The 23,021-nt window shown below is 32.2% G+C and overlaps 1 protein-coding gene across 1 annotated transcript in view; it reads right to left on the bottom strand.

Moving 5' to 3' along the window:
• The window catches only part of LOC111638072 (E3 ubiquitin-protein ligase MARCH6-like), a 114,898-nt gene extending 98,575 nt beyond the window's left edge, over positions 1 to 16,323 (bottom strand). Inside the window, exons 1-4 of the mRNA XM_023383703.1 lie at positions 16,091 to 16,323; positions 14,563 to 14,766; positions 9,723 to 9,874; positions 4,059 to 4,242 (exon numbers count right to left, since the gene is read on the bottom strand). Coding sequence (XP_023239471.1) covers positions 4,059 to 4,242; positions 9,723 to 9,874; positions 14,563 to 14,766; positions 16,091 to 16,315 — 765 coding nt within the window. The 5' untranslated portion in view covers positions 16,316 to 16,323. The remainder of the gene's footprint in view (positions 1 to 4,058; positions 4,243 to 9,722; positions 9,875 to 14,562; positions 14,767 to 16,090) is intronic.
• Between the last annotated feature and the right edge of the window lie 6,698 nt (positions 16,324 to 23,021).

The raw sequence follows: 23,021 nt of genomic DNA, 5'->3' as shown, positions 1-23,021 counted from the left end.
TAATAAGATATCCAATAATAATTGTCATTTGATTAAATTAACTAATTAAAAGTTATATTAAATATACTGCAGGCTAAAACAATTTATGTTAATGTAATAATAAATGTAAGAAAAGTGGGAACATGATTGATATTCAGACAAACAAAGAATTAAAAACGTTAAATTAAAATTAAGAAAATGTATGATAGTTTTCATGTACAGTATTAATACTTGCATTTGACAAAAAGTAAATACTTTATTATCTGATTATACAAAAATTACATAATAAATTATGTATGCAATTCAGTATATTTTCTATAGAGTGCTAAGCCTAACTATTCTGATGAAATGGAATGATATTCTGAAAAAATCAAAAACTAAATCTCCATTGGACATATCATCATAAATTTTTATGACATGCTAGAGAACATCCAACAGCATAAAAATAGCATCATTCAATCAAATTCAATCACAAACTTTTGAAACGATGCAATTATTTAAAAAAACCTCAACTATTTCTTATTTTCATTTGTTTACATTAAATTTGAACTATCTAAAATCTAAAGCATATCAATGAATTTTTACATATATATCAGATTAAACAGAAAAAAAAACAATCTTTAAGACAGTTTAAAAATGAAAACCATGAAATTATTTATTTTCAAACAGTGTGATTGTATAAATTCAGTAAAAACTCAGCACACACAAGCAGAGCATGACAAAAAAATCAAACCAGAGAGTGTTAAAACATTACTTCTTTTAAATTCAAAATACAAAGTTAAATCTGGTAATATTGCTACCTATGTCACCCAGAAATTAATGTGCATATCAAAGTTGTGCTGCAAAAGCAGGCCTGAGGGGCTGAAGTACTTTACTGTATTCTTCTTTATGTTAAAATCTCCATAGGGCAGAAACTGGATATACATGAATTTTGGAAATTTTGTTGGTCATCCAAAGGTTACTTTGACATAGTTAGATTACATGGCAGGGAAGGTTAATTTGTCAAAATTTGAAAATATGCATGTAAATAATCATGGCCTGACACAAAATTCACACCAAAGTTATTATTAGTCAATACATACCTGGCAACAGCTTTAGGAAAATGCAACAATAGTTTGGACATACATGACGATTGTTAAACAGTTATTGACATTACCACTTATTTTATCTAAACACATAGCCAGCAGCCATTTTCTTTCAAAAACACACATCATGTCCAATATGATAATCTTCTCTGCTTTCTTATCTTCCTGGGCACCTGTTTGATCTATGGCAAAGTCACCCAATCTGTTCTTGTGAATGACAATCATAATGGTAAAGTGAGAGAACAATACATTAATCTGAAACATTTGTAGGGGTGCAAAACTGAGAGTCGTTCAAATGAGAAACTTTGGACATCATCACTCATAGGTTTCAGCCAGGACAAGTGAAAAACATCTGAGATAGTCACTTAAATGAGAGGTGTATAAGTGAAGGGTCACTGTACTTTAATTACTAGTAAAGTAAGTAACATCAAGAAATGCGAAACAATTTTTTATCTATGTAGTTAGCCTAGGCGAGCAGTTTGAGCAGTAATATGTCACAAATCAAAGATTATAAGTGATTTATTGTTGAAAAAAAATGATTAAAAAAGTATAAAAAACAAATTAAACTAAACTAAACTAAACAAATAAACTAAACTGAAGTAAAAATAAAAAAATTATAAAATAAAATCAGTTTGCAGTTAAGCAGGTAAACTCTTGAATAAATTGGAGTCACTTGTTAAAACTATCCGCATTTGAGATTTTGTCCAGTCTGAACTGAGGGAACTGTCTCTCAAACATAATGTTGGCGAGTCACTTGATATGGCTAAAAAACATATATTTGAAACAGTTACATAAAAGTAGAAAATTTCTGATGGGATGAGGAATTGAGTGTAACTGCTGACATGTTGAAGAAAGGAAATGACAATTTGTTTAAATCAGTACTGGCCCAGGAAAACAGTTACAGCAGAGGCAATGAAAGAGCTAGATAATGTGGGGCCATCTAGTGGAGATGAGGGACATAAATCTGCTTCCTTTTTCTTTCAACTCTAATAACTTTTCCATAGTTCAACCAAAATTCATCAAAATTTGCAAAAATATAAAGCATCTGTATGGCTTTATATTCCAAAAAACAGCACCCAAAAATGTCAAAATACTTTTGTTTTATTAAGTGTCAGAGGCGAAAGTCGACATTTTTGTTTTTTGAATATATCTTTCCACAAACTTATTTATATTTTGCATGAAATAATTTATCCACATGCCATTGTTCTACTGAGCATTTTGACACTAAAATCATCAGAATGTAACATGCAAATTTTTTAAAAATCAGACATGAAAGCACAAAAGTTACCCCAGATGCCTGAGTTCACTTACTGCTTGCCCAGGCTAATTATCACTAGATATGTAATCCATTATGTCTTCCACAACTCCTTCAATTCAGAAAGGTAATGAATGTAATTCTTTCCATAGTTATTAATATTTCAATGATTTAGTTGTACTTTCTTGTGTGAGGGTCATAAAAGCGCATCAAAATTTCGACTAATTATGAAACTCCTAAGTCGGAGAGTTTCGAAAATCAAATCGGGTCAAGAGGGTGTGCTGGTGACAGAACCCAGATGGAAAGAAAACTTTCTTAATTATTGTAAAATAAACACAATGCAATGATAAACGGCAGGGGGGAATGTCGACAGAGAAAGAGAGAGCTTTGTTGAAATGCTTGCAAACAAGTGTCGGGTCAAAACAATCAAGGAAAGGGGGGTTTAATGACCAAAGGGACATCTGTTAAGCCCAAATGCATTAGGGGTAAATGGCCACAAGAACATCTGGTGAACCGTTTAGGTTCAAAGATGTCAGAAAAAAGGGCCATAACAGAGTAAAATATGAGCGCGAACTTTAAAAGCTCCGTTATCACCTCTCCGACCATTTTCCTGACCCATGTTGGTCTCAGGTTTCGCCTAGAGACAAAAGAATGACTGATCACGGTAAGGGAGAAGGTGAATGGGACCAATCAAAAGGGTGATATTCGGGGAAAATCCTATAAAACCCCCAAATCTCAAGGACAAATGGCCAATTCTCCTCCGAACAAGTGTTGCAATACAGATCTCAAGACATTCGTTCGTTCGCCCACCCAACAGGACTCTCTATCAGCTGAGAAGTGTGTGCTAACACATTAATCTGTCGCCCGTGTTCCAGCGTTCCACCTCAGACTCTGCATCTAGAAAGCCCCAGGGCAACCACAAGTATCACACCTCATCCAACATCCGACATTCCTAGTTTATTGTTCTTCTATTATGTAAGTTGAACTAGTTGTTAAAATAAACAGTTTCGTGTAACACATGTCATCTTTGTCTCCTGCTGCCGCCACCCACATATGATTCACCCCTAGGTTTTCCTGACGCGCAATTAACTTATTGCCCCTAAAAGTCAGCAACCTTACACTTGTGAATAGTTGCAATTAGTTAAAATGTCAGTCATTGAATACAAAACTCTAGCAGAATGTAACTTTGTATAATTCACATTGTCAATCATAATTTTCTCTCTCTCTCTCTCTGTGTGTGTGTGTGTGTGTGTGTGTGTGTGTGTGTTTGTTTGTTTGTTTGTTTGTTTGTTTGTTTGTTTGTTTGTTTGTTTGTTTGTTTGTTTCAATAGGTCAAAATTTAGGTATTTAGTTTTTTTAATTAAATTACTAGGAAAAGTGACAAATTAAACAAATTGTTTTTCAATGACCATCTAAAAATAATTTGAACAAGTTTTCTCGAAATATTTCACTTTTTAAACAATGGAAGAATAACACTGAGATTTAATTTTTAATACTGTTAAATAAAAATTATTAGAACTCTTAATTTCATGATTATTAAATATTTGTAAGATATTCATATGTAGTTTAATTTGAATAAAAAATGTGTATTAATTAAAGTTTCCTTAATATATTAATAAAATTTCAAACTTAATGCAATTGTAATGTATAAGCCATTCACATAACAGAACAATACACACACCACTCAGATAATTTTAAAATATATTAACATTAATAATCAATATATTAACACATTATACCTGATTATCAACTGGATCAGATCCAAGCAGATATGAACGAAGATCCAATATGTAAGAAACACCAACACACCAGGCACGCACAAAAGTTTTCAGCCAGAGTCTTGTATGACCTTGTTCTAATAATGCTGGTAATACGACTTGTAATAATACAAGTTCTAGAGATAATTCGCTAACTGGAGTTTCACTAAAAATCAGATAAAACACTATGTAATTGTGATTTTGATGATAAAAATTAGAAACAAAAAATACAAATTTTATTTATATTCACTTTATTATTATTAACCCTCCTACCACAAGGTGGTGTCGGATCCGACACCTCTTGTGTCTTTTTGTTTGCACAGGAAACAGCACTAGTGTTGGGGTTCTGTGACCATAAATTACCCTATCAAGTAGTAGTTCTCAAGATAGCGGCATGGAAAAATAAGTCGTCGACCTTCAATTTTTCTCATAATTTAGATACTATTAGAGCGCACTCTGCTTTAGTGTCGGATACGACACTCCCTTGTGATGTAAATTATCTTTTTTTCTTCATGTAGAAAAAGCCTAACGAGCTATTTCTTGATTATCTACCATTGGTTGGCAGATTACTATAGCAGAATATCAACGGTTTACTACAGATGAAAAAATTCGTCAAGAATTCTTATGGTAAATCCAAAGGGTCATAATAAAAATTCTTCAAAATTTCTATATGATGATCTGAAGATGCGTGTTTCTTTCTGTAAGTTTTGTAAATATACATATTTACTTTAACGTGTATTTATTTATTTAAACCAAACAAACCTGATTTATCAGAGAAAAAACTGATTTTTTGGCTAAGTGTCGTATACAACACCACCTTGTGACATGTGTCCTGATAGTCCACCTTGTGGCAGGAGGGTTAATATATAATGACAATTTCTTAAAATACAATAATGCTCTTGCAAGATCACAGGAGTCTCAAAATTACTGGAATAAAATGGAAAACAGAAACAGACCTCACAATCCAAGAGCTAAATTCACAAAAGTGTAGTTGCTAAAATGAAAACAATACTTTGTCGTTATGAGGTACAATGAACTTCAAATCTATTCACAAAACACTTTGTTAAATAAGTTTATGATACAGATTAATGACATTTTATATGGTAATAGCATGGACTTTCAGATCCAACACATAAAAGCTGGAGTTTATTGTCCCTCATGTATTGAATTCAGAAACTTAACTGAACTTTTATTTTGTATTCAATGAAATCACGAATACTGATGATACATTTGTGTCTTCTTGGAAATGTGAATATTTTTGACAAGTTAATAAGCATTTCACTTTTAATATCATTTCTACATAAAGTTCCTTATTCCTACAAGAATTTGGATTTGATAGCATTATAAACTTTTGCTGTTTAATTTCTAATATACAGTTTTTCATTTGTTAAACGATATACTACATAACTACATAAAGTTTTTAATGTCAATATATTAAGTAATATAATTAAGTTTAAGAATAATAATATAGTTAACTAGCTGCAAGAACCCGCTTCGCTGGGTTTTTATTTGTGGGCAAAAAGTAACGATAGTGAAGATTAAGATAATTACATTATAGCCAATCTTACCCGTTTTCACAAAATGCAAGAATTAGGTCTCCCGTTTCCAGACGTTTCCAGAGAATTTTTACATGAGCATAAAAATATGTTCGATTTCCCGCAAAAGCGCAAAAAACCGCCTGTAAATCTTGCATGCCGCTTTATATTAACACTTCCTGGTCCCAATTCTATTTCTGAACGTCTCCTGTTCACGTCCAGTCAAACGAACTATTTTCAACGTTTCTGGAACGTTTACAATCGTTCTATAATCGAACCAATATTCGAATTTTATGTTCGAATTTAATTCGAACAAATTCGAAAAAATCGAACAAAACATTCGAAATAGAAAGCCACTTTCAACCACTTTCAGCCTCATATCTCCCGCACCCTTATAGCTATCGAGACGCAACCACCCCTATGCACAAATGGAGACTTGGGGCTACTACCACATACAAACACCATTCACGTGCGATGTGTAGTTTTGGCAAAAAAGTGAGATATAGGGACATACATGTTCATTTTTATATATATATATAGATATATATAGATAATAATAATATAGTTAATAAAAAATAACTATACAAAGATGGTTCATCTGTAATGAACTGATAAAAAACTACACAACATGTTTCAAAAGAGCATAGTATTATAAAGAGGAATGTGCGTTTCATAATTATAAAAATAATATAATCATAATTTTATTCAGTAAACTGTTTTGCATATTTGTGCAGACACATAGCCTCTATAGAAAGGTTGTCTCCGCAATGGAAGTAGTTGTTCCTGGTGATTGGACATGGCAAGCAAAATTGGACTCGTATCCAGATGTATTTTACTTTTTATTAAATTGTAATTCTGCCAGCCCTTTTCTACAATTAAAATACACTATTGAGTAGAATGAAAATGTATAGTTTAAATTATTGTTCAATCTGTCAAAATTTTCAAATTTAGTTTAAACAGTGACTTGTGTACATTAAAAAGCTAAAACTATCCTAAAACAAAGCAATAACATTCCTTCATGAAAAAATTTAAACAGTTAGGTACCTGAAAGTGAACATTTAAAACAGATTATAATATAGCGTCAAAAACATGTAACGTAATATTTGATAGTACAGTAGAGCCTCAAAGACTCAGCTCTCGATAACCCAGCACTCCGGATAACTCGGCCACACCTTGGCAGGGCAAAAATGAACTTAGGCGAACTTAACTCTCCCATTTAAACTAAATCTTTTTATATGGAATGAAGATAGCACTAATTGACCAATGAGCGCTTCGTAGTCCTATTGGAGGTCCGTGCGATCGTCCAATGATCGACGGCCAATCATCTATTCTGTTTTCAAAACTAACGGTCGTTTCTTGATCCGTATTTCTATGGCGACAACCATTGCTTGTTTGAAAAGGAGGAAAAGCGCGGGAACTGTACATCTAAACGATTCCATCATGACAACAGTACTCTGCGATGGCATCTTCCGTTAAAAGAAAACAAGTGAACATGTCTATGGAGCAAAAGTTGCGGGCATTAAAAAGACTGGATAAGGGAGAAAGTGTCAGTGCAGTGGCTAAGGACTTGGGAGTTGGCAAAAGTACGATTGGAGACTGGAAGAAGAAGCAAACGGAAATCGAGTTGTGGTGTGTTAACAGAATGTGTACAGAAACATTGAAAGAAAGGAAAAGTATGAAGGAAAGTAACTTTAATGAGGTAAGTGAAGCACTTTACATTTGGTTTCGCGAAACAAGAGAGAAGGGCATGCCAATTAGTGGGCCAATCTTGCAAGAGAAAGCCTTGAAATTTTACAAAGAATTTAAAAAAGACAACGATCCTAAATTTGTCGCAAGCAATGGCTGGCTTGAGTGCTGGAAGAAATGCTATGGAGTCCGGTAGCTTAGTATTTGTGGGGAAAAACTATCTGGAAACACAGAGAGTATGTCTCAGTTTAAAAAAAACTTTCAGAAATTTATCGAAGCTGAAGATTTGACCGGAGAGCAATTGTACAATTGTGATGAAACAGGGTTAATTATAAACTGCTACCAGTGAAAAGTCTTGCTTTCAAGGAAGAACAATCAGCCCCAGGTTTTAAAAGAAGCAAGGAAAGGGTAACAATCCTAGCATGCAGTAATGCAACAGGTGAGCACAAATTAAAGCTTGGTCTCATAGAAAAATCAAAGAAACCATGTGCGTTTAAGCACATTGAAATAGGTAAACTTTCAGTTTGGTACCGAAACCAGTCACATGCCTGGATGAGCTGTGCAATTTTCAAAGAATGGTTTCATGAAGTATTTGTTCCATCGGTTGAGCAGTTTTTAAAATCTAAAAACCTGCCAAGGAATACTATTCTGATTTTGGACAATGCGTCTTTGCACCCAGACATTGAAGAGTTAAAACATGGGGACATACGAGCAATGTTTTTACCACCCAATGTCAAAGCGTTATGCCAGCCAATGGACCAAGGAGTTTTGGTTAGTCTCAAGAGAAGATATAGGCACAAGCTGTTACCCTCCCTTCTTTCTGCAAATGATGATGATCAAGGTCTTATCCAAAACTTAAAAAAAATTAACCTATTGGATGTTGTTGGCTGGGTGGCAGATGCCTGGAACGAGTTAGAGTTGTTAACACTAGTTCGTTCCTGGCGAAAACTCCTTGATCACGAGGGAAATGAGTTCGTTGAACATGATGATGCAGAAAATATAAACTTATTCAACCTCCTGAAAAGAGTTCCTGGATGTGCAGAAGACGATGAAAATGACGTCGAACAGTGGTTCCAGAACGATACTGACCAAAACATTATGTCTGATGCAGAAATTGCTGCTGTCACAGTCAATGAAAAAATGCTGGAAAATGATGAAGATGTTGACATTGAGGACTCCACCATACAAGCTCCTAAAATATCACATAGTGGGGGACTAAAGGCTGTCGAAACCACCCTTCAGTATTTTGAACAACAAGGTGCGTCGGTAATGGACTTACTGTTCCTTCGTCGTCTTCGTGATGAAGCAGCAAAATGCAGAGTGAGGTGCGGAAGACAACAGGACATTACGCATTTCTTTAAAAAAAAAAGTAGCCAGTTTTTGAAAGTCGGCTAGATAATTTTCATTGTAGACAGCTTTATGCTTTTCTGAGGTCTGTCTTATCAGGTAAATTACTGTACACAGCGTATTCATTAATTTTCATTTTCATGTAGTAAAGGCTCTATGCCTTCATAAAGTACATACTTTTTCTTTGTTTAAGGATATTTGGGCATTTTATTCTCTGTTGTATTCTCCAGCAAATAATACATACAAGTACAGTACACTATTTTCTGAGGAAACATGCATACTTATCCTTTTTTAACCCCATTCCCGATAACCCGGCATTTTCACAAACTCAGCCACCCTTTGGTCCACATTAGGCCGAGTTTTCGAGGCTCTACTGTATTGATATTTTGAAAACAAATTTTATCAATATTAGATTATTAGGAGTTCTCTCAAATTATATTCTTCCCTAACTAATACAATATTTTTAAAAATGCAAAATGTTTTACAATTTAAATGTACCAATTGATAATACAGTGATATAACTTATATTCTAACATTTTGGTCTACTTTATACATCATCTGGAATAATGAATTCAGAAGTTACTGTAATTAACAATGTAATGACAAAAACTGGAAGTAGTACCTCCCCAGTAATTTCTCCAGGGCAGGATTTCTGCAATCCCTACAATTTAGCTCTTAATAATTTTTAAGTTGATTTCACTCAATGCACATCATACAATGTATATCATGTATGGTGTCTATGTATATGTACTGTACAGTATCTAAGCTTACATAAAATAATTTGTAAACTTTTGACCATTTTACTGTTCACTCCAGAAATCTGGAAGCACTGTTTACAGCATATACTCAAAGACAAAAATAACAGTGAAAGGACTTTTTGTCTACCTAATAACAGTTGGCAATTGGTGGATGGTATATTAGAAGAAATTTCCTATTCTTTTACCATTGGGGATAATATGCTCGGTTACATTGTTGGCAGCCAGAGAGAGTAGCATGCTATGAGGGGTGGTTTATCGAGGTTTAACTGTATATATTTTTAAAATGTATTTACTTAAATAAAATTAAAAATTTAAATTACCTTGATAATATTACATTATAAGGTAGAAATCCAGGAAATACTTTTTCAATAATTCTCACAGGAATCCACACCATAATAAGTACAGTCGTACCAAATGTCACCAATGAAGCTAGAAGTCGACGAATGTGGCGTAAAATTGGTAAATGAATCATCTGAAATAATTTTAGATACTATTGTCAATACAATCTATCAATATTACATCAATTTTGTAAAATATCTATACATACAAACAATTATATTAAATTCATTCATTAAAACTGAACAGTCAAAAGAAAACATCAGTACATTAACAAACACATTAAAAATCTTATTAAAAAAAATAAAATACTTCATACACTAAGACATTAAAATTTGATTGTAAAAGCCTGTGAAACTAATTTATAAACAATTGATTTTAAGCATCATCAACTTACTTTTTAAAGTACAGTGGGTATGCTAGAACAAATGATGCTATAACATACAAATGCCCTAATGAACAGTTTTTAATCTACAAAATCAAAATGTTACACTAAACATAGATACTACTATAATGGCAACAGACATGGCATGAACATGTGTACAGGTTAAGGTTCTCTCTTTAATTAGGACATTAGTCATTATCTTTATTATAGTTTGTAAAGTTTAAATATCTGTTTATTTGCATTTTTAGCTATAAAAATATATTCTTAAAAAGTATTCTGCAATGTAATTTTAGCCATAAGCCAGCACAACAGAGTGAGAAAACAGAAAACAAGCTATAACAGATAACAAGTCATAAGATAATATAAACTTAGACATTAATAAAGAAATAATTTCCACATTAAAAAGTTGAAAAAGTAGATTGGTGTGCTGAATATGGTATAGCTAAACAATAATCTATACAATTTTAAAAAAAACAAGATAGAAAAAAAATGCACAGGTTACAAAGAAAATCTCTATATTAAAAAGTTCACATTGTAATATCACAGAATATATGAAAACTTACATATAGTGTGTAAATATTAAATAAATTAATTTTCTATTATTGTTACACTTATATTTTTGATTTTATATTATTATTTCTTGACTTTGCACTTGAAATGGATTACCTCAAAATACGTATGTTTCAATGTATGTTAAAACCAACAAATGAATAGATTCTACAACAAATGCAATTCTAGAACAAACTACATTTGTTCTAGCTTATCTCACTATATTAACATTATTATTAATTTATCAGCAAACCTCTTCAGCTTCCAGTAACAGCAAAATACTGAGCAAATCATAAACATTTTCAGATTCCACCCAACTCTAGCTTTGCACATGTGTGAAAACTAACACATTTAAGTTTAAAAACATTCTTATGTTTACTTGAATTAACAAGTTGAGACAGGTATGCCAAGTAAGACCCGAAGGAGCTCAAGGCAGGCCAGAGCTGGAAGGCTACCCATCCAGCTCTGGATTGGTCCGCCTACAAATCTATAAATTATATATAAGGCAACGGGGAAGGTTGGAATAAGAAAAAACAAACCTGGCCTAAGACTATGTTGTGAGAAGCAAGCAAACAGTATTGCTGTACTGTACATTTATAAATAGTTGTCAAATAAACTGACTTAAACTGAGTTCAAGGAGTTATAAGGTGTTCTTTCTGACGGACCAAAAATCTACAAATTGGAAGGCATGATAAGAAATTTACTAATGGTTTTAATTACAAATTTCAAAGCAATTTTTGTTTTTTTAAAAATCTTAAATTATTAGTGTCAATCAAAATAAGCTTAGTAGGATGTAGAAATCACTGAGATCAGCATTATATGTGCGTTTATCGCAAGTACTTTCAACAATCATAATGTTGTCATTGTCAGACTTTGTCTATAATCACAAAGCTTACAGCAACAAAACAAGGATCCAATAAGCCCAATGGACATGTGAACTACATGACAGTAATGCACTTCCTTACCAGAACCAACTTAAGACCTTTAGTCTCCGACAAAGACAAAAAGTTTGTGCTGTGCAGAGAAAACGATTTTCTCCTCAGGGCCAATGAATTTCTTGTGCAATCGCATTCCTCAGTGATGAGTGAAGATCCTACACCAATGATCTTACAGAAGACAAGGAGAATCATAGCCCTACCAGGTGTTTCCTCGACCCTAACTGGGTCCCTTGTCCCCCTCCAACGTTGCATGTCCCAGATTGTTCTTTCAACCAAAAATGCATAAGGCAAACTGGCCATTACGTATGCTTGTAAACAAGAGATCTCATCCTACTTACTTTTCAGAAAAAGTGCTTGCTAAATTCCTTGGCGCATTAATTCCAGATTCTCCATATGTTACTCCCTCATCTGTTATTGCTAAATCCACCATCACTTCAAGCATTGGTGCCCTACAGCCAGACACCTACACCATCTATAAACTAGATGTAATATCCTTAAATCCTTCTGTGCCTACATTCAAAGCTGTAATGCTTGCCAATTTTCTGCTCTTAAAAAAAAGCTTTAACACCCAACAGGTACTTGATATACATGAGGCATTGTCCTTTGTCACTGAGCATAATTATTTCCAATTCAATCAGAATATCTATTTACAAAAGCAGGGGATTCCTATGGGTTCCCCTTTATCAGCTATTCTAGCAGAATTCATTATGAGAGAAATTGAGCACAGAACGTTCAATTCCCTGCTTGCCATCCATTACCCACAGCTGTATTTGCGTTACATTGATGATATCTTTATAGTATGGGAAGACAGACGAAACATTTTTTTACCTTCATGCAGCATCTCTCAAGTATATATCCTTCCATCAACTTTACTTGGGAGAAAGAATAACATGCAGCAATAACGTTCTTAGATTTGCACATACGTAAATCTCATGAAGGGCCACAATTCTCAGTTCACTACAAATCTAATATGGACCCACATATTATTCCAGCAGAGGTTTTTCAGCCTTCACGATATGTTAATGCCACTCTCATCAGAAGAGCTTTCTTACAATCATCTTCACAAGCACTGGTGAATATTGAACTAGACAACATTAGTTTGGCGGTAAGCACTGTTGGTTTTTCTCATGCTAAATTTACATATGTGCTCAATATGGTAAAAAAATCCCTATTTCCAAGCACTATGCTATGCAACAGGAGGGAAATTTCTGTGGTCCAAACATCGTTGCCATACCTTGGACTCCTTTCTATACGTATTTGCTGTATTTTTAAACAGCATAACCTCGTCCTGCCACTATCCCTACTTCCAAATCTATGCAAGCTCATTTGCAACGATCGGGACAAGTTTTCTACTCTTCAGAAGTCGGGGGGGGTCTATGCTGTACTACTGGAGAATGTGCAATGAGAGTAAACACAAGATACATTGGGGCCATAACAAGAATGCTTGCTAGCCAACTAGCAGAACACCAAGAGGATGTCGTGAAGGGAAGGCATACTACAGAACTTACAAAAAAGGTAATTGAGCAGGATTACAACCCACTATGGTCCCAAACAATTATGCTCAAGAGATGCAAAAATTGCAAACTCATTTTTATATGAGATTCCCTTCTTACTAATACCTTGGATACATGCAACACTCCCACCCTCAACCTGCCCAGTGTATGGGTCACACTGTATAAGCAGTTAAACAACTATCATTGTCCTCCATCATACTTATAACGTCAGCCTAAATCGATGCATGCGCTGCTTTGCATATTATGTAACTTACTGCTCGTTTAATTTTATTAATTAACCACTAGCAGACCCCACCACGCATTGTTGTGGCTCAAAATGTATTTATTATAAACGTATAACACTTCCCTGTGGGGGAATTTTTCAAAAAATCCCTTCTTGACGTACCTTATTAAAATGCAATCAAAAACGCAAAAAAACCGCATCTAAAATAGTATAAATAGAAGCAGAGTTCTTCACGGTAAGCCTTAATTTTGTCCATCTCCCCACAGTGGGGGAAATTTCGACATTTATATTATATAAAAACACATGCGTATTCGAATGCAGTGTTGTGTCAAAATTTCAAAGGAATCGGTAGAAACAAACAAACATTATATTTTTATTTATATAGATAGATAGATGATGATGAGCTTTAGTTCATCCTCACAGAAAAGCAAACTTAGGTCGTTGTACTCGCGGAATTAGCACCATCTGTTGGACATAAAAGCCTTAATCCTAGATGATATCTTTTAATTTATACGAATGTTTAATAGAATAATATACAGCCTATGTCCACCCTGAAGGTCCATTCTAAATATTAGTGAAAGAATTTTTGAAATTGAATGAGTAGTTTTGGAGATTACCTCCTACATCCAAACTTACAAACTTTACCTCTATAATTTTAGTATAGATTAATATTACTTTCAGTATGAAATCCATTTGCTTCTCATCATATGCTGTAATGATACAGCAAAAAGTAGCATTGATTAACTGAACAATCAATGAAGATAACAATACAGACAGTAGTGGTATAAATCTGTATAATGGCAATTGAAAAGTTAGAAATATACAAGAAAATTTTGAGTAAAGAGTCATTAATGTTAAATACGTTGACACATCATAGCTAGCATGGAAATGAATTGTGAAAAAAAGTTAAGGGAATAATTTAGAACTGAAAGAATCTAGAAAGTTAATCAAACTATCTTTTTAAAGTAAGCAGGCACATTATTAGATTTAAACTAAAATATGTTCTAAACAAGAAAAAGCATTTGAGTAAAAATTCAAACAGCATGATATCAACTTCAAAGACAGACAAGTTAAGTGTTTTTGGTTTGTTAATGACTCCAGTTTAAACAAAATGGTAAAGATGAGTTTTTGATATTATGTAATTAGTTGATAAGTTTGTTGTTACATCAATGCATTTATAAAGTTAAAATTTTAATTTACTTAATATAAACTCACCTCCTGGATGGGATTGAAATCAGGATCATTTAAATTGCGAAGAAACCACAAAACACCAGGCCGAAGAACTTCTCTTAATAAAAGAATAAACGATGCAAAATAAAACACATATACCATTCCTACCAACCAGTGAATGAACATCGAAGTGCCAGGAGCAATTTTGAAACTTTCTTCTCTGTCTTGTAAACTAGCATCCAACATTGTCTGAAAAAGTCATTTCTTAAATGATATTTAAATTTTAAAAAAAAATTAAAATTAATTGTAAAAAATATGATTTAAAATTAATTTTACTACCAAACATAATTTAATTCTGTTTTTTAATAGGTCTGGACTATAACAACATTATTTTGAAGATAAATACTGAAAATAAAGAATATTCCTAGTTTTAAAAACAAGTAAAAAAATACTCTGACTTGTTTCGACTTCGAGGAACAATACAAGTTAAACAGACAAACTAATGACGAAAACTTAAATTTTCATTATTACTAGCTTTTATTCCGCTTGAAAAAGCTGGTTTAAATGTACCATTCTCTTTGTTTTACTTAAAATAAAACAAAGAGAATGTAGAGATACCTGTAATTCTGCTGATTATAAGGTAAATCTATTAACAGGCCTCTCAATCTTTTAACTTTGCTAATAGCAACATATGAAAGACTATAAGTTAAATTCTACTGTACCTATATTTATAGCAACTTTATCCATAGTTATCCCTTGTACTTTATGTATAGTTAAAGCAGTGTTTCTCAAACTTTTTTGTCAGGTGGCACACTTGAAATTATTAAACAAAAGTCACGGCACCCCTGTTATTATTATTTATTATTTTGCTTTTTACGGTTAGTAAAGATATGAAGGATGAGAAGACTTTGAAAAAATAAATAATGTTAGTATATTATAATAAGCTTTTTATTAAAGTAAGTTTATTTCCAAACAACACAAAAGCATTCAAAACAAAAGTTATTATTATAAAGGTATCTTTTAATTATTTATTTAATTTAATACTTTAATTCAATTATTTTAAGTAATTTTAATTTAATTATTTAAAAATTTCGCGGCACCCTTGTGGCGTTCTTGCGGCACCCTAAGGTGCCGCGGCACCCGGTTTGAGAACCACTGAGTTAAAGTATGAGCTACAAAGGAAAATTTTGCATAAACTTTACTTAGTGGCACCATCTGTTATGAAAGTCTAACATACATTTTAGCTATTAGTAAATATATTTAATTTCTCTTATTAATAACTATTTATTTATTAAATCAAATTTCATCCAAAAACTATACAGCACAAACTTATCTAGTATACAATCATATTCTAAAATTTCAAAGTTCAAAGTGATCATATTTTTTAGTTCTCAATCAGTAAAGTACATTTTTTTCACAACAGAAGACTGAGCATCAACAAAGACTAGTTATACAAGTCTTAGTCAGGCCCATCATATAAAACATATATGTATGAAAAAACTTATAAGAAAGACTTTACTATAAGTATAATAAGCTTATAAAACTATAATTTGTATCCATAAAATAAACTTACCAAAGAACAAATGTCTAGCCACCAACCACACACGAGTGGAAACACTCCTATTTCGACAACAGATAGAAGGGAAACTTTGACAACAACATAGCATAATCCTAATAATCTTTTCGTCTTTTTTAGTTTAATTAATGCAGCCAAAGCATGAAGAAACACCAATGCAATGCCTATTACTACATATCCACAGAGAGTTGTAAGAAGTCCCTCAAACTGAGTTGCAGCCATCTATAAATTTTATAAAATATTAATTTTAAAAAATATTTTTTATCATCATCATCTTATGACAAGAATATTCAATATATTTTAAATTAAAATACTTAATTAATATTAATAAAACAAAATAATTTTCTTATATCCAATGCTTTAATTATTTCAAGTAAATTAATAAAAAAAATTTCTATTAGTTTAATTGAAAATTATCATTTGGATTTGATAAAAATTAATTAAGTATTATACTTTTGTTTTCTTAATCTTGTCCAACATTGTTAAATTGATCATGTTTTTAACATTTGTTCATTGAATAACTCCACAAAACCTTTAAACATACCAGCACAAAAATATATTTTAAACAAATATTTATTCTAAATATATTTTTAATTATTTATAACCAGCTTTGTGAAAATTCAGAACATTTGTTAATTGTTCATTTCATTAAAATGTTATCATCATATAAATGTGTGTGCCCAGATCTGATAAACACTTATCAATTGGGTTTTTAAAAACTTTCTTGTTCACTTTTAAATAAAGCGATACAACGAATAATTATATTAAAAAAATTAAATTTTAAACTCTTGTTTTTCACTTGATAAAAATCTAAAGATATACGATGATAACTTCACCAGATTCACTTCCTTTCGAAGGTGACACAGCTTCCTAATGTGTCACCTGGAATCTACGAAAGAGAAAAAAATAATCAACCATTGGACAGCAATGGAAAAAGTCCTAATAAGACTGTGGGAAAACCCAATGGTGACCCCCTAATAAAAGGTGGGGTCAAACAAAGTCCTCGATTATTCAGTGAACTGTGTGTATGTGGGGGGTAGCCGCTAGTTATTTGCTGCCACCCTAACTGTTAAAATCACCACCATTCGGAAGATTCACCGCCACACCAAAAACATCATCGCCACTCCAAAGAACTAGGTGTGATTTCAAGATTTCCTACATGTAAAAATCTTCAACTATTCTGTGAATTCTACAAGTATTTATCTTCCCACAGAATTAATGTAAACTCTCTCTCTCTTACTAAATTAAATCTGTAATTAGTCTACATCAAATAATAATAAACGGGTATTTTTATTTATATGAAAAGTTGTGAAGTGTATTTCCTCTGGCTCTCTCCTTCCGCCTCCATTCCAGATCCTAAAGTCCGCACACGTGCCCATTCACGTAACAAAATTAAATGCCCAATCCAGTTTCTGTGTTTGTCCACAAGACATAGTGGTGTCATCCTGACAAGGTGCTAAAGAGGTGCCGACTCTGCGGTCACATAAATGTTTATTCCAAAAAGTCATAAATTTGCTGTAAAATCTGTAAACAACAATTAAATGCTTGCCAAAGAAAAAATAAACTTAATTTAAAACATGGTAACATTTCATTAACTATGAATAGCAAGTAAAAAAAAATATTCATTTTATTTCATTCTCTANAAAAAATAAAAGTTTTTTATTAAAGTAAGTTTATTTCCAAACAACACAAAAGCATTCAAAACAAAAGTTATTATTATAAAGGTATCTTTTAATTATTTATTTAATTTAATACTTTAATTCAATTATTTTAAGTAATTTTAATTTAATTATTTAAAAATTTTGCGGCACCCTTGTGGCGTTCTTGCGGCACCCTAAGGTGCCGCGGCACCCGGTTTGAGAACCACTGAGTTAAAGTATGAGCTACAAAGGAAAATTTTGCATAAACTTTACTTAGTGGCACCATCTGTTATGAAAGTCTAACATACATTTTAGCTATTAGTAAATATATTTAATTTCTCTTATTAATAACTATTTATTTATTAAATCAAATTTCATCCAAAAACTATACAGCACAAACTTATCTAGTATACAATCATATTCTAAAATTTCAAAGTTCAAAGTGATCATATTTTTTAGTTCTCAATCAGTAAAGTACATTTTTTTCACAACAGAAGACTGAGCATCAACAAAGACTAGTTATACAAGTCTTAGTCAGGCCCATCATATAAAACATATATGTATGAAAAAACTTATAAGAAAGACTTTACTATAAGTATAATAAGCTTATAAAACTATAATTTGTATCCATAAAATAAACTTACCAAAGAACAAATGTCTAGCCACCAACCACACACGAGTGGAAACACTCCTATTTCGACAACAGATAGAAGGGAAACTTTGACAACAACATAGCATAATCCTAATAATCTTTTCGTCTTTTTTAGTTTAATTAATGCAGCCAAAGCATGAAGAAACACCAATGCAATGCCTATTACTACATATCCACAGAGAGTTGTAAGAAGTCCCTCAAACTGAGTTGCAGCCATCTATAAATTTTATAAAATATTAATTTTAAAAAATATTTTTTATCATCATCATCTTATGACAAGAATATTCAATATATTTTAAATTAAAATACTTAATTAATATTAATAAAACAAAATAATTTTCTTATATCCAATGCTTTAATTATTTCAAGTAAATTAATAAAAAAAATTTCTATTAGTTTAATTGAAAATTATCATTTGGATTTGATAAAAATTAATTAAGTATTATACTTTTGTTTTCTTAATCTTGTCCAACATTGTTAAATTGATCATGTTTTTAACATTTGTTCATTGAATAACTCCACAAAACCTTTAAACATACCAGCACAAAAATATATTTTAAACAAATATTTATTCTAAATATATTTTTAATTATTTATAACCAGCTTTGTGAAAATTCAGAACATTTGTTAATTGTTCATTTCATTAAAATGTTATCATCATATAAATGTGTGTGCCCAGATCTGATAAACACTTATCAATTGGGTTTTTAAAAACTTTCTTGTTCACTTTTAAATAAAGCGATACAACGAATAATTATATTAAAAAAATTAAATTTTAAACTCTTGTTTTTCACTTGATAAAAATCTAAAGATATACGATGATAACTTCACCAGATTCACTTCCTTTCGAAGGTGACACAGCTTCCTAATGTGTCACCTGGAATCTACGAAAGAGAAAAAAATAATCAACCATTGGACAGCAATGGAAAAAGTCCTAATAAGACTGTGGGAAAACCCAATGGTGACCCCCTAATAAAAGGTGGGGTCAAACAAAGTCCTCGATTATTCAGTGAACTGTGTGTATGTGGGGGGTAGCCGCTAGTTATTTGCTGCCACCCTAACTGTTAAAATCACCACCATTCGGAAGATTCACCGCCACACCAAAAACATCATCGCCACTCCAAAGAACTAGGTGTGATTTCAAGATTTCCTACATGTAAAAATCTTCAACTATTCTGTGAATTCTACAAGTATTTATCTTCCCACAGAATTAATGTAAACTCTCTCTCTCTTACTAAATTAAATCTGTAATTAGTCTACATCAAATAATAATAAACGGGTATTTTTATTTATATGAAAAGTTGTGAAGTGTATTTCCTCTGGCTCTCTCCTTCCGCCTCCATTCCAGATCCTAAAGTCCGCACACGTGCCCATTCACGTAACAAAATTAAATGCCCAATCCAGTTTCTGTGTTTGTCCACAAGACATAGTGGTGTCATCCTGACAAGGTGCTAAAGAGGTGCCGACTCTGCGGTCACATAAATGTTTATTCCAAAAAGTCATAAATTTGCTGTAAAATCTGTAAACAACAATTAAATGCTTGCCAAAGAAAAAATAAACTTAATTTAAAACATGGTAACATTTCATTAACTATGAATAGCAAGTAAAAAAAAATATTCATTTTATTTCATTCTCTATTAATAAGATTTCATAGTTAAAATGTTGTTTATCATTTTTTAAATTGACATAAATTACTATTTTATTTGCTATTTTTAAAGAAAATTCCTGAAATTTATTTTTATAATAATTTCAATAATTTAAATTTTATGATTTTTGAAAATTATATGTTAAATTATTATAAATCACAAAATAGTTACTTTTATTTATTCTCATTTTTGTATCTATTTTGTAGATACATACAGTAGAGCATCAATTATCTGAATCAATTAGGGACTGGGGTTGTCGGAAAATCGATTTTTCGGATAACCAATTATTTACAAAAAAATACATTATTAATATAATATGTTAGTATATCCCAATAATAGTATATTAATATATCCCATGTTTAAATTTTTCTCCATTGCATGTTGCTTCACGTTGATGTTAATGCCTATGCATCATCAATGTTAAGCCTAACAAAAATTTTTATAATAATAATCATGGCTATTGTATCATTAAAAAGTATTTCTTTATTTTGTACAAACAAAATAAATATATTGAAAAATATAAAAACAAAAAAATTATACTTTAGAAGTTAATCTAGTATCAGAAATGTTCAAATCAGCATGACACAGTCCGACTGGAATGCTTTCGGTTAACCGACATTTCAGTTGATCGGCATTCAGATAATCGACACTCTACTGTAGTTCATTTTTGATGTGGATTAAATATAATTTATAATTTTATCTGTGGCCCTTATCTAAGATGTTGTCCATAAATTATGTCTGCATTTTTCTTCAAATTTTTACTTCCTTTCCCTCCACTGTCCCAGTTTGTCCAAATTTCCACAATCTCTCCCCTCTTCGGATGTCCAACAAAACACAAATCCCCACAAAACCTTTATCACTATATAAATAACAAAATGCATATTGTATAAAATTTAATACAATAAAACAAACATCCACTGAAGTTCAACCTCTCCTTTCCCTATCCAACTTTGTCTGACTTGTCATAACTCCCTCCCTCCCAGTGTAGACATCATTTCTGAACAGCCCTTAATCAAGTACTGTATATTTATTTTTCATTTATTTCACATACAAAAGGAAATGATAATTGATATCCTTTCCCAAAAATAACACCTATAACAAAGGATTAAAATACAAATAGCATTTTCTCCAAAAATATGACTGGGTCTTATATTAATTTTTGCCACAAAAGATGCATTAGGGTTTATTTTCAGGAAATGTCATAATTTTCATGCACAGCAATTTACATTTATTCATATATTCAAACATAAAAATTTACATTCATTCAAGTATAGTCATTTCATCTTCTTCTGAAACATTGTCATAAAGTTCCAAACCCCGAATTCCGGCCAGAATATCCTGCGACTCCATTTTCTGTAGCAACATTAGCCCTAATCTCTCATGTCTAGCAACAGAGCTTTCCTTAAATGAGCACTTCTTGTCCATGAAGTTTGCTTGTAGTGCAACACAGCTGTCAGTGATTTTATCCCATAAATTCTTCACCCAAGTCAAAACCTCTTGCAGGCTAGATTTCATGAAGTTTCCACTCTGATTTCTCTCCATTTATTTTCAATGTAGTCATTGATTTCTATGTGCAAATGGTCTTTGAATGGCATGTTTATTACAATATCAAGAATCTGTAGATAGGCAGTCATTTCTGCTGGAATCATTGTTTTATCTATTTTTCTTTCTGCAAGGAAGTTCTTTATGTCTTTAGTGCAGTGAGTGCTGGCTGAATCCCAGGCTAGCAGACCTCTTTGGCCACCTCACAAAACAAGTGGTAGCATTAAATCCACTTCCTTATAACTGCTTGTGTGCATCTGACTTTTTCGGTTTCAAGGACATAAATACCTGAAACATATTCAATCTTATCTTTCTTCCTCTTAGTGATGATTAGAGACAGGACTTTCTTTCCATCCAGATGAATTGCCAAAATACAGGTAACATGTGCATTTTTGTAACCATTACAGCAAATGTAGATTCACAAGGCACCCCTCTGATCAATGGTCATTTGATGTCCTTGACTGATAAGCACTGTAGTTTCATCCATAGTAATCATGATGGAGAGTTGGTATTTAGAAAAGTCTATACCATCAACAGAAGACTTGAATACGAGTGCACGTTTAAGAACTTCAGTATCTTCCAGCTTGAACAGTGTAGTTGATCTTACAGACAATTCACATCACTGAAGGAAGCTATCCCTCCAGTGTTATGATGCTTTGAATTCTTCAGAGAATACGTCTAACTGTAATGTGTTTGTCCTTGCACTTACATGTGCAAGGACAAACACTTGAATATCAACCCTGCAAACAACCAAAACCTTTGCTCTTCTGTCAGTAATCCATTTACAGACAATGTCTTCTAACTCAAAAAATAATGGTTTCCAACCTGATTCACAACTGCACTTAGCATTTGCCTCATCCACCTGTTGACTGAGGTTATTGCACTCTGATCACCATTTTCGGACCATTCAGAGATACAACGTCATCTCTTTACAGAAAACTGCAAGATTCTTAACCCAGGAGTCCTCCATGATTCCTTTTCTGTACTCAACAAAATAGTTCTTTCTTTATATACTCATCTTGTTCGGAAATCAAAATATTATCCCTTTAAATCTATTATTAAATCAAGTGTTAACTGAAGACTTATGAGATAGGAGTGGCAAAGACCCAAACTGTTAAGAATGATGGCTTACACAAAATTCAGAAATTATATCTTTATTTCACACGAGTGCATTAAGTATGTCTGTTAAAACACATGACATATCAAATTATGAAGATTCTAATTAGTCACAACCATGTCCATTCATTACCAAGTGTGCACATGTGTTGTGTCTGCACTCCAATTGGTCATTTGGCAATAAGTCTGGCACCTGTCTGACTGACAATCTTAACTGGGACTTATTTTCGGGGTAGGGCTTATATTACAAGCATTCTGAAAAATCATGCTTATTTTCCGATTAGGTCTTATTTTCGGGAAAATACAGTAACAAAAAAAACAATCAATAGAAA

Source organism: Centruroides sculpturatus, unplaced genomic scaffold (genome assembly GCF_000671375.1).
Source record: "Centruroides sculpturatus isolate CEXI.00-Female unplaced genomic scaffold, Cexi_2.0 scaffold1138, whole genome shotgun sequence".
Taxonomy (NCBI): domain Eukaryota; kingdom Metazoa; phylum Arthropoda; class Arachnida; order Scorpiones; family Buthidae; genus Centruroides; species Centruroides sculpturatus.
The sequence above is the reverse complement of the archived record's forward strand: the minus strand, read 5'-3'. Positions and strand labels throughout refer to the sequence as shown.